At 35.4% G+C, this 15,323-nt stretch overlaps 1 protein-coding gene across 1 annotated transcript in view; it reads left to right on the top strand.

Annotated features, from left to right (window-relative positions):
• The window catches only part of DOCK2 (dedicator of cytokinesis 2), a 322,820-nt gene that overhangs the window by 239,802 nt on the left and 67,695 nt on the right, over positions 1–15,323 (top strand). Inside the window, exons 30-32 of the mRNA XM_081939650.1 lie at positions 7,017–7,095; positions 12,921–13,021; positions 13,117–13,175. Coding sequence (XP_081795776.1) covers positions 7,017–7,095; positions 12,921–13,021; positions 13,117–13,175 — 239 coding nt within the window. The remainder of the gene's footprint in view (positions 1–7,016; positions 7,096–12,920; positions 13,022–13,116; positions 13,176–15,323) is intronic.

Consider the following 15,323-nt stretch of genomic DNA (forward strand, 5'->3'; position numbering starts at 1 on the left):
GGTCATTATGGGGAGGAGGAAAAGAATGCTACTCCACCACTTTTAATGTACACTGCTCCAAAACTGAAGGAGAAATGATTAAAAGTTCAACTACTATAATATAAAACTGCATCCTTTAATTCACAGCCAGTCTGGCCTACTGACTAAGGTACCAGGCTAGAAACCAGGAGGCTGTGAGTTCCAGTGCTGTGTTAGCCATGAAAACCAGCCTGGTGATCATGGGCCAGTCATTCTTTCTCAGCCCAACTCATCACACCATGTTGTTGTTATGGGGAAAGTAAGAGGAGGAAGGGGTGTTGGATATGTTGTCCACCTTGAGTTATTTGTAAAAATAATAAAGGTGGGATACAAATAAATAAATGAAATTCCTTTTCTGAGAATAAATCTTATTGAATTTTATAATTTTATGGTGCTTACTTCTATCTTTTCATTTTCTTATTGATGTACAGTAGGTGTGGGGGTGTGGGGGGAGAGGGCGAGAGAGAGAGGGAGGGAGGGATATATATATGTGTGTATGTATGTATGTGTGTATGTATGTATGTATGTATGTATGTATGTATGTATGTATGTGTGTGTATATATATATATATATATATAATTTGCAGTGCAATTTAATGTTCTGTTAGCTAGTTTAAAAAAAAAAACAAATTAATAGATTTTTTTGTTTCTAACTAAAGGAGTGTAGAACTGAGATTTTAACTGGTATCTAGTCCAGTCTAAAAAATAACAAGATACATTCATCAAGAATCACTAAGTGTTGTACCTCATGATTCTTGACGAATGTATCTTGTCTTTTTATATACACTGAGAGCATATGCACCAAAAACAAATTCCTTGTGTGCCCAATCACACTTGGCCAATAAATAATTCTATTCTATTCTATTCTATTCTATTCTATTCTATTCTATTCTATTCTATAACCTGATGTCGTTTAATTACTGGAATTTCAATTCTTATTGTATCTGGAAATTCTGAAATTTGTTGTCACTCTTGGGAAGTCAAATGGAATAGCTTAGTCTACATGCTAATTTGGAAAATATTGCAAAGATTAAAAAACAGAAGTTGAGATCCATTGCGTTGTATTAAAAAGGAATAAAAATTGATGTTTGTTAAATACTTCTTTCCCTACTATGTTGCAAATTAGCATTTGAACTGGGAAGTGAAAGTAAAAATTGACTGGATTGGTTAACATTTATTTCTTCTTGAACCTAAGCAGATGTTAGTTTTAGGAATTCATAAAGCATTCTGATCTCAGAATATTTTGAATGCACTAAATTTGACTAAAATTCATGTCTTCCAGTAGATTTGTTTTGAAGTCAGAAGAAAGCATATTCTCACCTGAGAAAAATCTGGCTATTTTGAATGATGCCATTTTAAGGGTTCTGTTAAAAAACAACAACTGAAAATAGGACTTTCCTAACTTAAAATGGGCCTTTCCCATTGTTACAAATATAAAACAAAAAGTGCAAGTTCAGACTGAAATTGGAACAAAAACACTGGAGCTACTGAGTTTTGTTTTGACATAATCCAGCCAATATTGAATTGTATTGATGCAATGTTTCAGCTGAGGGATAGTTCATTTTGAGCTGAGAACAAATATTTTCCATTTTGTGCAGAATGCTATACAAAACAGGTAACAGATGAAAAACAAAATAATTGCTCCATTTGTTGAAGAAAAACAACGTATTCAAAAGTAATATGAAATATAATTAATCATAAAAATATGAATTAATCTATGAAGCTGGAAGAGATAATCTTAGCTTCAAGATGTTTTTCATCCTATCCATGATCAGTAAAATTCTCAGTTTCTATAGAGTTTTTTGTTTATTGCGTTGTGTATTGTTTTGTTTAGAAAATCTTAATTAGCACACCATAAGCATTAGGACCAGGAATTGTCACTACAGATATATCTAGCATTAGTCACTGAATAAAACTTTCAAAGCTATAATAAACATGGTTTCCATAATATTAAATATTTTTCTGATATTAAATACCAGAAGTACTGATACTGTATATTTACAGTACAGCACAATACAAAAGTACTGATATACTGTTAAATATTACAACTGTATTGTTCTTAGCAGAAATGGAGTAGCATAGTAGACTAGAAGTGGAACTCTCATCTCACAATCTGGAGGGTGTGCCTTTGATCCTAGGTAGTGGTAGTGGGTTGTACTAGAACAGTGGTGGGCAACCTTTTTTTTCAACTGAGCCAAATCTCGCCAAAACCATGATTGAAATTTATTTTGAGAGCCACATTTTTAAAACCGAAAATACATAGGATGGTACACTGTTTTTAGTTTCAATAAACTCTGGCATTTGAAGCACGCAAGTCTTAAAGCTGTCAAGTTACAAGATCCTTGCATCCCTAACCCTTTAGGAAAAAAACCCCAAGGGGTCTTCAAACCTGACAGCTTGAAGACTTGTGGACTTCAACTCCCAGAATTCTGAGAATTGAAGTCCACCAAGGGCATCAATCATATTAGCCCAGGGATCTGCAAAATTGGCTCTTAAGACTGGTGGACTTCAACTCCCAGAATTCTGAGAATTGAAGTCCACCAGTCTTAAAACAGCCAACTTTGCAGACCTCTGTGTTAGCCCAAAGCCTGGCACTGGGCGGGCCTTGCTCCCCCATTGGTGGAGCCCCAAGAAGCGAGGAGGGAGAAAAAGAAACGGAGGCTAAGGAGCTTTCCCCCCCCCGCCCCCTCCCAGCAAAAATCTAACCGGGGAGCCGGGCGGGCAGTAGCAAATTAGCCGATCACGCCGCGTGATCGGTTAATTTGCTACTGCCCATGCAGCGTGATCGGCTAATTTGCTACTGCCCGCCAGTTAGATTTTTGCTGGGAGGGGGCGGGGGGAAGCTCCTTAGCCTCCGTTTCTTTTTCTGCCTCCTCGCTTCTTGTCCCCGCCCAACTTCAGGATCCTCCCTAATCATTGTGGGTCGAAAAGAAAAAAGGGAAAGGGGCGCTTGTTTTGAAGTGCCCGAGAGGAGGGAGGGGAGTGGGCGCCCAGCACACAGAAGAGCCGCATTAAAATGTGTAAAGAGCCACATGTGGCTCGCGAGCCACGGCTTGCCGACCACTGGACTAGAAGATCTCCAAGGTCTCTTCCAACTCTATTATTCTATTCTATTCTCTTCTGTTCTGTTCCTCTCTCTGGGCACAATGACTAATAGTCTGCCGACAATTCCACATAGGCATCAGGAAGGGCATCTGTCCAGTAAATGCTTGAATTCTGTTCAGTGGCCCTGAGTGCACCTTATGCAAGAGATTACAGGATTGTTAAAAGACAAAAATGTTCTTAGTAAAAATTACAAATATTGCATATTAGAAAAAGTGTTTTTTATTTTACCATGGATGTCTTGAGGTGATATGGGGACTGCATATCAGGAAAGGCCTGTTGCATCTACTTGCACAAAATTGTTTAATATGAGATGTTCATTGGATTATTATCAATAAGTTGCCTGGAGTTGCCCCTTGGGAGATGGGCTGCATACTGACTGAATGACTGACTAAAGCAAGCAAGCTTTTACAGGAGGCTTTCAGAACTAGGGGAGAAAGAATTGAAGAGTCGTATTTCTCTTCTATTGGGGAAGGATAATATTTTCCTTTTCATTTCTCACCATAGGTAGGCATTTCAAGTAAATTAAATCGATTTGGATTCTGTTTCTCATTTTGTTACTTCAAAGGACACCTAGATGCCAAGCCAAGCCATGCTAATACATTGCACTTTATCATCTTATCCCAGCCTAGAGTAATGAACCTGAGCATAGAATGAATCTGTCAATCAGGCCACCAAACCCAAATCTAAGCTGAATAAATTTGTGAAACATGCACAATATTTATATGGCATAAATTCAATACATTTTATAGAAGCTAAGGTTGCATTACAAACCTTTTAGGATGAATTTGAATATTAACATTTCATCAGAGTAGTAGTACTAGAAAGAAGAGACCAGTGGTGGGATTCAGGCAGTTCACACCACTCCGGGAGAATCAGTTGTTAACTTTCTGAGTAGTTTGTTGAACTGGTTGTTGGAAGAAATCATTAGGGCAGGGAAACGGTTATTAAATTATTTGAATCCCACCACTGGAGGAGACCAATCTCCTAATATTTCCTAAATATTAACCTGATTTTTTTTTGCATGCATTCTAATAAAATTCTGACTTGTAAGTGGTGGTAACAGTGATGATCATACATACTTTCTGAATTTTATCATAATCTAATACTTGTTCAGAAGGAGTCCTTTCCAGGGTGGCTGGTGATGTAACAATAGCACTTAGACTTATATGTTGTTTCATAGTGCTTTACAGCCCACTCTAAGTGGTTTACAGAGTCAGCATATTGCGTCCAAATCTCAGCCCTTATTTTACTGACTTGGAAGGACAGAAGGCTGAGTGAGCCTTGACTGGTCAGGATCAAACTCCTGACAATAAGCAGAATGAGCCTGCAATACTACATTCTACCCAATGTACCACCACTTGCACTCATGTAAGTGACTGAATACATGGAAAGTTGGTTTTGTACTACTAACCTTTAGTCTATGCCTTTAGCAAATATCACTCTATACCCTTGAATCTAGGAGTCAGATATTTAGTGATTCTCATCATTTTTACCTTATTTCAGCACATTTGCTGTCAGTAAGTCATTTTCTCTATCGATCTGCTATATCATCATACTGAGCAGGTCAAGATATCCTGTGGTTTCTAATTGGGCAAGTGTGTCTGGGAATTCACTTGAAACATATTTTACTAATCTGAATGCTCTTCAGTCAAAATAAAGCATTATTGTATAAACAGTTTTTTTAAAGTGTATACTACTTAGAATGATTAGATTTAAAAAATAGAATTATTTCATTTCCAATAGTTGCTTCAATTAGAGGATTTTACTTGGAAGTAAACAACCCTACCAAAAACCTTCTATGCAATTATTAAAGGCAAGGACATCTGGCCATCTTCATCAAATAGAATAGAATAGAATAACAGAGTTGGAAGAAACCTTGGAGGTCTTCTAGTCCAACCCCCTGCTTAGGCAGAAAACTCTACCCCACTTGGCCAAATGGTTATCCAACATGTTCTTAAAAACTTCCAGTGTTGGAACATTCACAACTTCTGGAGGCAAGTTGTTCCAATGATTAATTGTTCTAACTGTCAGGAAATTTCTCCTTAGTTCTAAGTTGCTTCTCTCCTTGATTTGTTTCCACCTATTGCTTCTTGTCCTACCCTCAGGTACTTTGAAGAATAGTTTGACTCCCTCTTCTTTATGGCAACCCCTGAGATATTGGAATGCTGCTATCTCCTGTAGTCCTTATTTTCATTAAACTAGACATACCCAGTCCCTGCAACCATTCTTCATATGTTTTAGCTTCCAGTCCCCTAATCATCAATCAAATAGGCAGAATTAGAATCAATTGGACAACCTCACAAGAATCCAAGAACTCCTGATAATCTTCCTGAAGAAAGGTTAGGAAGTCTTAACCAATGGCTTCTAGCAACAGCTAGTAAGCTAGCTCTATATACAGAAATAATAGTCTAGCAAAAGGCAAGCTCTGTATACAGAAATAATAGTCACACAGTTGTGTTTCTTTCTCATTGCCACTTTATGTAGCGGGTTACCTGGCCTCCTCTTTTGAGGTAGTTAGCTTATTTTCCAAATAACCTTCCTTTATTATGACCCCATTTTTTTTCTCTGACTGTATGAGAATTATTACAGTCTAGGAATGAACTAAATGTAGAATTGTATTACTTTAAAGTCAAGAAAAACAAGAAAGGGAAAAGTTGCTCCTGGTTCTTATTCCCATTTGTTTTTTTGTTTAATTATAGGAGATAGTGGTACTTACTTGTTGGGTTCCTATACCAACAGTGGTTTTATTAATTCAAATTATATCCTGTATGGCTAATAGAAAATAATTGGCAAGTAAATATAATTTAATAGCTGAGGGTTTTGCTAGGCAGTATGTAGGAGGCTAATTCTAATGAGCCAGGACTCAGTGTAAATAATTAAAGAAGTTAATATTTCTGTTTGGCTGATCAATTAAAAAAAGCCCTTAGTCCTTTAAAAGTAAGCGTAGAACTATGTCACGGGAAACATATTGAATGTGAAAGATTTATTAGACTATATTCACACAAACAAACTGTGGTTCCGCAGCACACCAAAAGACTTGTGATTTGCACAAGTGAAAACTAATTAGAATATATTTCAAATTAGAAATTGAAAGAAATATGACCTTATAGAGAATGTACCATTTATTATACACTGTTGAGAGCAATTCATATTCTAACTCAGTGGTGGGTTTCAGATCCCGTTGCAACCCGTACGGTGCAACGGGGCTGGGCGTCCACCACATGCACGTCTGCAGCATGCGCACAGAATGCGCCTGTGTACTTACCACCCACGATGCTCCAGCTTCTCAGCGGAGCAATGCGCAGGCGCTGTATGCTCCATGTGTGTGCGCGTAAGCCCGATTAGCTCAAATACAGGTAAGGAGGGTGGGCGGGTGGGTGGGACCTCCAGAGTACTGAACTGGAACTGTACCTGGTGCTCTCAACAGGCAGCGATATGCCCGTACCGGGGCATACCAGTCGTATCCCACCACTGTTCTAACTCTTTGTTACATGCTGTGTCCTTTGGCATAGCATAACTCTATTAGATTTGAATGGGAGTAACCCTGTTGCCTCTTATAAAGCCTTGAAAACCTGGCTGCTCCCTGGGCATTGGGCCTGTCCTGCCATGGTTTCAAAGTGAAATATGTTGCTTGTCCTCACTTATATGGCTTAGCCTCACTTATTCCATATGGTATAGTTGTATGCTTTTGTCTCCTTTATTTTCATTATTTTGTTTTTTATTCGTTTAATACAATGTAGGTCTCCCAGAGGTCATATTTCCAAGTTGGGTGGCCTTCCACATAATTTGTATAAATTAATATATATATATATCACTGCTTAGTTTGCTTTGATGCCAGCTAATGGGATAAAATAAAATAAAAATTAAAAATAATTCATCTTGTTTTTCTTTAGGGTGTTTCTGAGAGCCATCAACAAATTTTCTGAGACTATGAATCACAAGTTTCTGGAAAACATGAATTTTGAAGAACAAGTAAGTGGCTTGCTTATTTATCTATCTATCTATTTATTTATTAATTTACTTGTTTTGCATCAACTTTTTTTCAGTATTTTCCCAAACTGTTTGGAATTAGACTAATATAGGATGAAATGCATCTGAAGGCCATTTAATTTGGGAGAACTGTTTTTTTTCCCCAGATTTTATCTTTTGATGATTGTATAGGTCTCAGTCTGATGCTTTTACAGTTTAGCCGATTTGGACACAAACTATAGAATAAATAGAACACATTTGTCTCATTAGGACAGAGAACCAGTCTTTAAATTACTTGATCCCACTACTGAGTGTGGCCCTTACCTTATTTCAATGTAGGGAGTGAGTTAAAACTTTTTTTTTAACCAAGCTTACTTATGTTGGTGTTTCTTAAAAACACCTTAATTGTTATCCCAAAAGTCAAAATAAATTCTCAACGTTTGTAAACTGCCTAGAACCATAGAATAAGACTGGATGACACATATGTTAATTAATTATTTAATTGAAGCAATCATACAGTTATTGAGGAAATTACTTAGCATGTAGAAAGAAATGTCCTTTATAGCAAGACCTCAAGAAGACAAAAGACTTAGCGTACCTATCCTTTTTTCAGATTTCATTAAATATAATTAAATATTTTAATATAGCATCAGAGCAGCAAGCAAAGTACCAAAATTGTGAATTATCAGACAGAATTTATTACTGTCAAGTAAAGTGAGGCATGCAGTGTGAAATCAAAATTATATCTCAAAAAAGGCCTCAGAAAGGACCTTAAGCTTCCTTTTTGTCCTACTTGTCCCATAATGTGACAAGTAAAAATATGGTTTATAAAATTCATGTAGTAAATGTGAATAATATTAATGTAAATGAATGCATAATGAGTAATAGCTCTTTTCAAGCCAGATCATCAATGATAAAGCATAATTTTCTTTACTCTCTGAGATTTAACAGACTGCATGCCAATGGCATGCCAGATTTTCTTTTTCTTCCCTCTGTTCTTGCTATTTCAATTTCGAGGCTGCATGATTCCAAAGCGAGACTGCCTGGCTTACAGATAAAACTTAGAATAAAACAAAATATAAGAATAAGACAAGAAGATAGCTGGTGTAACCAACCTCCCTCTTCCTCAGCCAAAAAACTGCTCAACTTTCCAGTGGATAAGACAAAATAGAAATAAACAGTGGTGGATATCATTTATCACATTGAGTTATCCTGCGTGAAAATATCCACCAAATGTCCCACAACAAGTTGGTCGCAGAAAGATGTTTGTGGAAATTTGGCCATGGAAAATTGTCCCATTCCATTCTCTGTTAGTGTTCTGACCTAGGCTTCACCAGAGCATGAAGCAAACTCCTTGTCCCGACAAAAAACCCTTTTATTAAGTTACTGTGAAGTCTGCTCATTCACATCCAACAAAGTATTTCGAGGGTGGATTTACAGTCACAGACCTTATCTGGCTTGGAGAGGTGACAGGCCAATATCTGCAAAACTCGGCTCTGTTAGCCGCTGGCAGGCCACAACAGTTAGGGGTGGCCTGTAAAGTTATCTTCATTGTAAACCTACATCAGAAATTAATAATACTGCCAAAGCAATTAAACTTTTAACACTTTCCTTTGGTTTGGAACTTGCTATATGCTGATGTAAAGAAAGTTAGAGAATTGGTTGGCGTAAATGTTTTGCCAATCTTACAAGAAATGCTTGTTTTGGGAGTTTTGATTCCCTTGAAACTTGCATGCAGCAGCCAATGCATATTTATTGACTTTTATTATCATTTACTTATTTATGATCTCCCGTTTGGGATGTTTAAAAAAATTATGAAATGTCATTCAAAGCACTTTAACTTTTTCTCTCTCTCCCCCCCCCCCCCAATTGACACAGTGAAAATGCAAACATCTATTGCACCATATTCACTGTATATCAATGGATGGATATCATACCTTCCACAGCACAGTTCTATTTTTTTCCCTCACAAAATAATAGGACATAGCTTTCTATGGGTTTCTATACGTGTGTATTTGAATTGTGAGGGAGTTCAGTAAATGGGGACAGAATAGGGAAATTTATGACTTTGCTCTGGCCCTGAATTTAGATTGATCCTTTCCCTTTAAGAATTGTACAGAAAATGGGATTCTATCAAGTGAGATTTATTCTTCTTGTGAGGCAATAGAAAACTTCACACATCAATTTGCAGGATGAGCCATTTCTCTCTCTCTCCCCCCCCCCCGCCTTTCCTTTATCTGTCCCTTCAGCTCCCACTTGTATGTTTGTTTCTCCCCTTTTCCAGATGAAGGCTCGAACATCTCAATATGGGAAAGAAATAGCTCAAAAGTTCCACTTTATTGAATAGAGTAAAAACAACATGAACCTTGAGATTCTTCCCATTCCTTCTCTAAACATCCTGTACTGACAATGTTTTTCTTTTAAAAATGCAATCTTTGTACATTATAGAATATATGCTATGATAGATAGTTTGGACAGTATATTGTTGTTTTTCTAACAGTTAAATTGAGTTAAAAGAAATCAAAATACTGTTTATTCAGTAATGACCAACAATCTTTGTAAAATATATAACGCAAAAGAAAAATCAAATAAATGAAATAATACAAAGATAAAATAACAATGTGAAATATACCACTATAATGGTGTTCATTACCTGTGCAGGGGTTAAAAAACATTACAACCTAGGGAATAAAATAGATATCACTTAAAACAAGATAGCTAACGCATATTAAATCTAAAATGATGAATAAAAGGGGAAGGATTATTTCTGTGATCACAGTTATGCACTGTTTTCATTGCAAAACTGAGTTTAGCTACTGCACAAGTAATAAAGGGCTTTGACTCTTTTAGAAGATAGTTCACAGAGAAATTTCCTTCCTGGAAATTTAGATATTAGGGGTTATAAAGAAATCAATTTGTCCCCAAACCAGTTAGCCTTTTGGAAAACCATGAAGATGTTATTTTTCTTTGGACATTGGGTTAAATTGCTAGTTGGATCCAGCAGATAAGGGATTTTGATGGCCTTATTTTGATAATAAATCTTTTCAATGTGCTATGTTTAAATTTTTACCATGAACTGCCTAGAGTCACTAGGTGAGATAGTGGCTACGTAATAATTGTAAATTATTAAGCATGCCTTTGATCTCATATTTTTATATGCTTACCTTGCACTGCCTGTACTGTATTTGTTTCACTTTTTGAAAATTCACAGGAGTTAGTTGTTCCAGAAGTTTCAGGAGAAAAGGCAGGAGAAAATCCAGATCCTGACTGGAATGTTTTTATTTGTTTGTTTGTAATTTCATGAAGACAAGAAAGGCAATATTGGAAAAAAGAAACTTCACTTGTTTTTCAGCTCAACAAGAGTGCACCATTCTATTTTCTTATCTCTTTTCCTTTGATGAACAATTTCCACCATTTTCACAAACAAAGCTTTCTTCTAGATGAGGAGAATTTAGAAACATAATGCTGACAGATGGAGATCTGGGAGGAAGGGCTTTTCAAAAAGAATATTGTGCTGTATGACACTATGATTGTGTTGTGTGCCATTTGAACATGCTTTGCTGCCTCGGAGGTTAGTCCAACTCCCATCAAAAATTGTAGGCAGCAAAAGAGAGAAGAAAAATGTTATGCTCCTCTTAAGGCTGATTTGATTGTCCATCTAACACTGCATTTGATACAAAAATATGATTGAAAAAGCTGAAGAAAATAGTATTGGCATTGATTGCGCCGTGGAGAAACAATACCAAAAACAGCAATAATAACAATAAAAATGTGTGTTTGTGCTTTAAACTAAGAAAGAAATTATTTCAATGCATTAAAATCATTATTTTAAAAAAAACTAAGCATTTGAATCTGTGACATTAATTAATTGTTCATCCTACCAAATTACATAGTACATTAAGTAGCCCTTTTTTGGTAGACTGGCTTATGCTTTTATCATAATGCAAACTTATTTAATAAAGGATTTTTGGACAATGAATTTTGAACAATTTATGCTATGGTATGATTGAGTTCTGATGTGAATACAAGGGAGACATTGCAGGGAAGATAAACCTGCTAATTTAAAAAATGTAGAAAGAACAAATGGCACAGGCTGTAATGATTTGCCTTCTAGTAGGCAACATACAGTATATAGGAAAAAAGAATAGGGGATCTTCAGTGTTGTTGGCCAGTTGGATTTCAATTGGTCTATTGCAGGACCTTTTCCTTTTACCCATCTACTGGGCTTTATTGGTTCCTCAATGGCCATTTTTCCTTTCTGAACATTGTGTGACAACTATTTTCTTCTTGGGAAGAGCTGTAGTGAGAGGAATATTGACTTCATAGAACAGTGAATACAGATATTCCACAAGGCTAGAATAGAATAGAATAACAGAGTTGGAAGGGACCTTGGAGATCTTCTAGTCCAACCCCCTGCCAGGCAGGAAGCCCTGTATTATTAATAACATGTATTTAGTATGATAAATAAGGTAAAATATCATTATTCTAACAATTGAACAATTTATTTATTTATTTCCCACTTTTATTGTGATAAATAATTCAAGGCCACTAACTTACATAGTACTTCTTCCTATTACTATTTTCTCACAACAGGCCTGTGAGTTGAACTGAGAGAGATTGTATAGTCCAAAGCCATCAAGTTTTGCTTTGAGCTGAAGGTGGGACTACAACTCACAGTCATCTGATTTCTAGCCTGGTCCCTTAACCACTACACAAAATTGGCTACATTAATTATCCTAATGCTAGAACTGGGCCTCACCTTCAACATTAGTAATAGCTATAGATGTACTAAAGTTCATCAGCCATGGGATTCGAACCTCAAAATACTTTTCATAGTCACAATGGTTAGAAAGATTTGGGTTTTAGTGCAGACTCTAGTACTACCTCACATTGTCATACATGTCGTTATGTTTCTTATAGTATTCCTCTCCGGAGCTTATTAATAGTAGTTAGTTAACATGAATATCAGCTCTTTACACTGATGGAGATGAAATATATAGAAATAAATACCACCCACTATTAATAGTTTACTGACATATATAAGGTATACAAATAAGGTATACAAATATTATGCATGAGAAAATTTCCCTTGTGTGGAAAAATGAGGAACTATTTTGATCAAGGCGTTGCAGCTTTTTCTAGGTAAATTTTGCTGTAGGTAATTTTTCTATTAAAATATTGCTATACTGATATTTGAAAACTAGGGACAAAATATATTCCACATAATAGAATTATGTATTTGTTTTTCATCGTTGAGAAATGTGGTTAACATTTTAACTATTACTACAATGAAAATAAAGTTGATGAAAATTCAGAACTCTTCATAACTTTATAGTATAATTCTTGAGGTTAAAAATGATAGGTTATTTTTGGATGAATTATTCCATGTGTATTTTTTAGAATTTAATTTTGCTAACATCAATGAGCTTCCCCCCCCCCCCCCATGAAGCAGTTATGAAGAACTTATGATACTATAATTGTTACCTCTAACGCTGCATTCCTTGGTTGGAGATAGAAAATTATTCTGAACCTGGTGTATTCAAAAGTTCTCAGGGTGTGTGGTAATTTTATTGTTTATAAGCTAATGAACCCCATGTGACTCTCCAGATGCTACTCAGGGAATGCAGGCCGGTGGGTATAAAAACCACACACTTGTCTTTTTATTCTAATTGCAATGTAATAATAGCACATAACTTTGCATCATATTAAATCCTTTCTGCTGGCTGCCTTCATAAATTATTTAGGTTTTACACAGCTTAATACAACCTTCCATTTCAGAAGAGATGCATTATAACAATTCGGTGTTCTGCCTTCTGCTCAATTTACAGCTCTGGAACAACTATTTTCATCTTGCTGTGGCTTTTATCACCCAGGACACCTTGCAGCTAGAGCAATTCTCCCATGGTAAATGCATTAAGATCCTGAACAAGTAGGTCTTTTTTTTAATCATTCAAAAATGATTTTTGCTTCTCATTTAGACAAGAAAACTGGGATGGAGATACTGACTTCTGCTTTCCATTTTAGATATGGAGACATGAGACGTTTAATTGGTTTTGCTATCCGTGACATGTGGTACAAACTTGGTAAGTTAGAGTACTTGAAAGCAAAGATGGGCCTCTTCTGGTTCTTATGGAGACCTTTTCTAATGAGTTGTTCCATTTTATTAAAATTGTTTTTATTACATTTATCTTGTCTTGTGAAATGCCTGCCACCTTATTTACAAGATATGTGCCTGAATGTCTGGCACATAGCAACACAGAAATTTATACACATGCAACATATTATTAAGAACTGGAATAAGGAGACACTCTGGAAATAGTACAAAGAGGACTAAGCAAAGAGCTTTCATTTATAGCAAGGGGGTTTGTGATCACCTTGTTGACTGCTAACCTTGGTAGTTATAGAAACTGCCCTTCACATGGGTCATTCTGGGCAAAGGGAGTTGCATTCCTGGATATCAGTTTTAGAGAGGTCATCTTTTTTTTGGAGTTTTAGTCTAGAAAATGAGCAATTGTCCAGAGATAAAAATATGTGTATCAGTTGCGGTTTTAGAAATGCAGAGCTGCTTCTAGTCTTTTTCTCTCTGTTAAAATGTTTATATCTTCTGTTTTATATTAATTATACTTTTTGTTCATATGTATACAATGACCAACATTGTATTGATGAATAATATTTGGATTCTCAATGTTTAAGTAAATATATAGTACCACCTGTCCAAGCCTAGGGGAAAAATGGGCATGGAGGGACAAAGAAGTAAGAGTTGAATACGCTGAGCTTAGCTTGATTAATTTATTGCCAAGTCAGCAGGGATCAAACTGGAACTGGTCCATTACAGCTACATATAATAATACAGCAGGTCTGTAATTATAATTCAAGGCAAATTTGCAGCTTGAAGGGAAGCTTGTATGCGAAAATGGAATGTCCAGCCACCAAGGTTTGTCTCAGCAAGTGTGACAGTTTGCTTTCACATGAAGGAAAAAAATCTGTTGATTTAAGTTTCAAGATATCAACATGAATTTTATTTTTTGTCCCTACCTGTGTTGTTATTTCGGAATAGTCATAGTTAGATGAAGCTGTTTTTGCTATTGTAACCAACAATAGTGACGTTTTTCTTGAAATTATAAAAGCACAGCAAAATGATGAAAGCATCTGCTTAATATAGGATTGACACAGAATAAAGATGTAATTTCTGTTGCAGTCACTTGAAAAAATTCCCTTGATTATAACAGAATGCCATATATAATTATATATTACACAGATTTTCTCCAAGAAAAAAAGTATTTATTTTTCCTCTGCTGTTCAAATGTAAACTTATTGAACAATTATAAATCATCAAAGACCTACAATTCTGTTGTATGCAACAGTAAGAATTTCAATGGAAGAAAAATATTAAATTTACAGGGGATATCGCATTTAGAGAAAATTGATTAGTTTTACCAACATTATATTATCCCAATATTGATTTCTAAAAACTGATAATTCATTTTCTAAAAACTGATGGAAATTTAATAATTGTAACACTTAGTTCAATCAGTTTAGATCATACGTTTGCAAACAATGTTGTAAAGTTTAATCATTTTGAAAAATGACTTATAATGGAATAAGACAAATTCTAAAAGTATTTATTTATTTATACATTCAGCAAGCACACATATAATTGCCCATCTGATCAAAAGTGTGTGGTTTATAACAATTGACAGATTTTAGTAAGATACACCAAATATCTTTGGCATTTACATCCTGAAATAAAAACATAGTCTCACCCAGCTATGATTTTCCTGAAATAAATTGATTTTTCAACCTGCCATCTTTCCATTAATTTTTATTAATATTATTAAACATATTCCAATTTAGTACCCTGAGCTAACTTTAACATGTTACAATGATACTGAAAGTTTCCGATTGGAGAAGTTATAACTTCATATTTGATAAATAAATCTAATGCCAAATGTTATTTATTGTGGAAATTCTGTACATGAGCTTGTACCTTATCTAAAATTTCTTTTAATGTCACATTTTAACCTGAAACCATTGTACCATTTATTAAATAAAAATAGATTTAGATGCTACAAATGGCATGCCTTTCTTTCTTATTCCTTCCTGGCTAGAGAATTATAGCTGTTAATTTATCTGGGCTCTTACCTCAAGGATAAATTTCTTACTTAGTGGGTAGAAGCTATTGGAATTTTTCATTTTTGTGTGCTGCTTATTGATACTTGCATACTAATTTG

This window comes from Natrix helvetica (assembly GCF_964273705.1).
Source record: "Natrix helvetica genome assembly, chromosome: 1".
NCBI lineage: Eukaryota > Metazoa > Chordata > Lepidosauria > Squamata > Natricidae > Natrix > Natrix helvetica.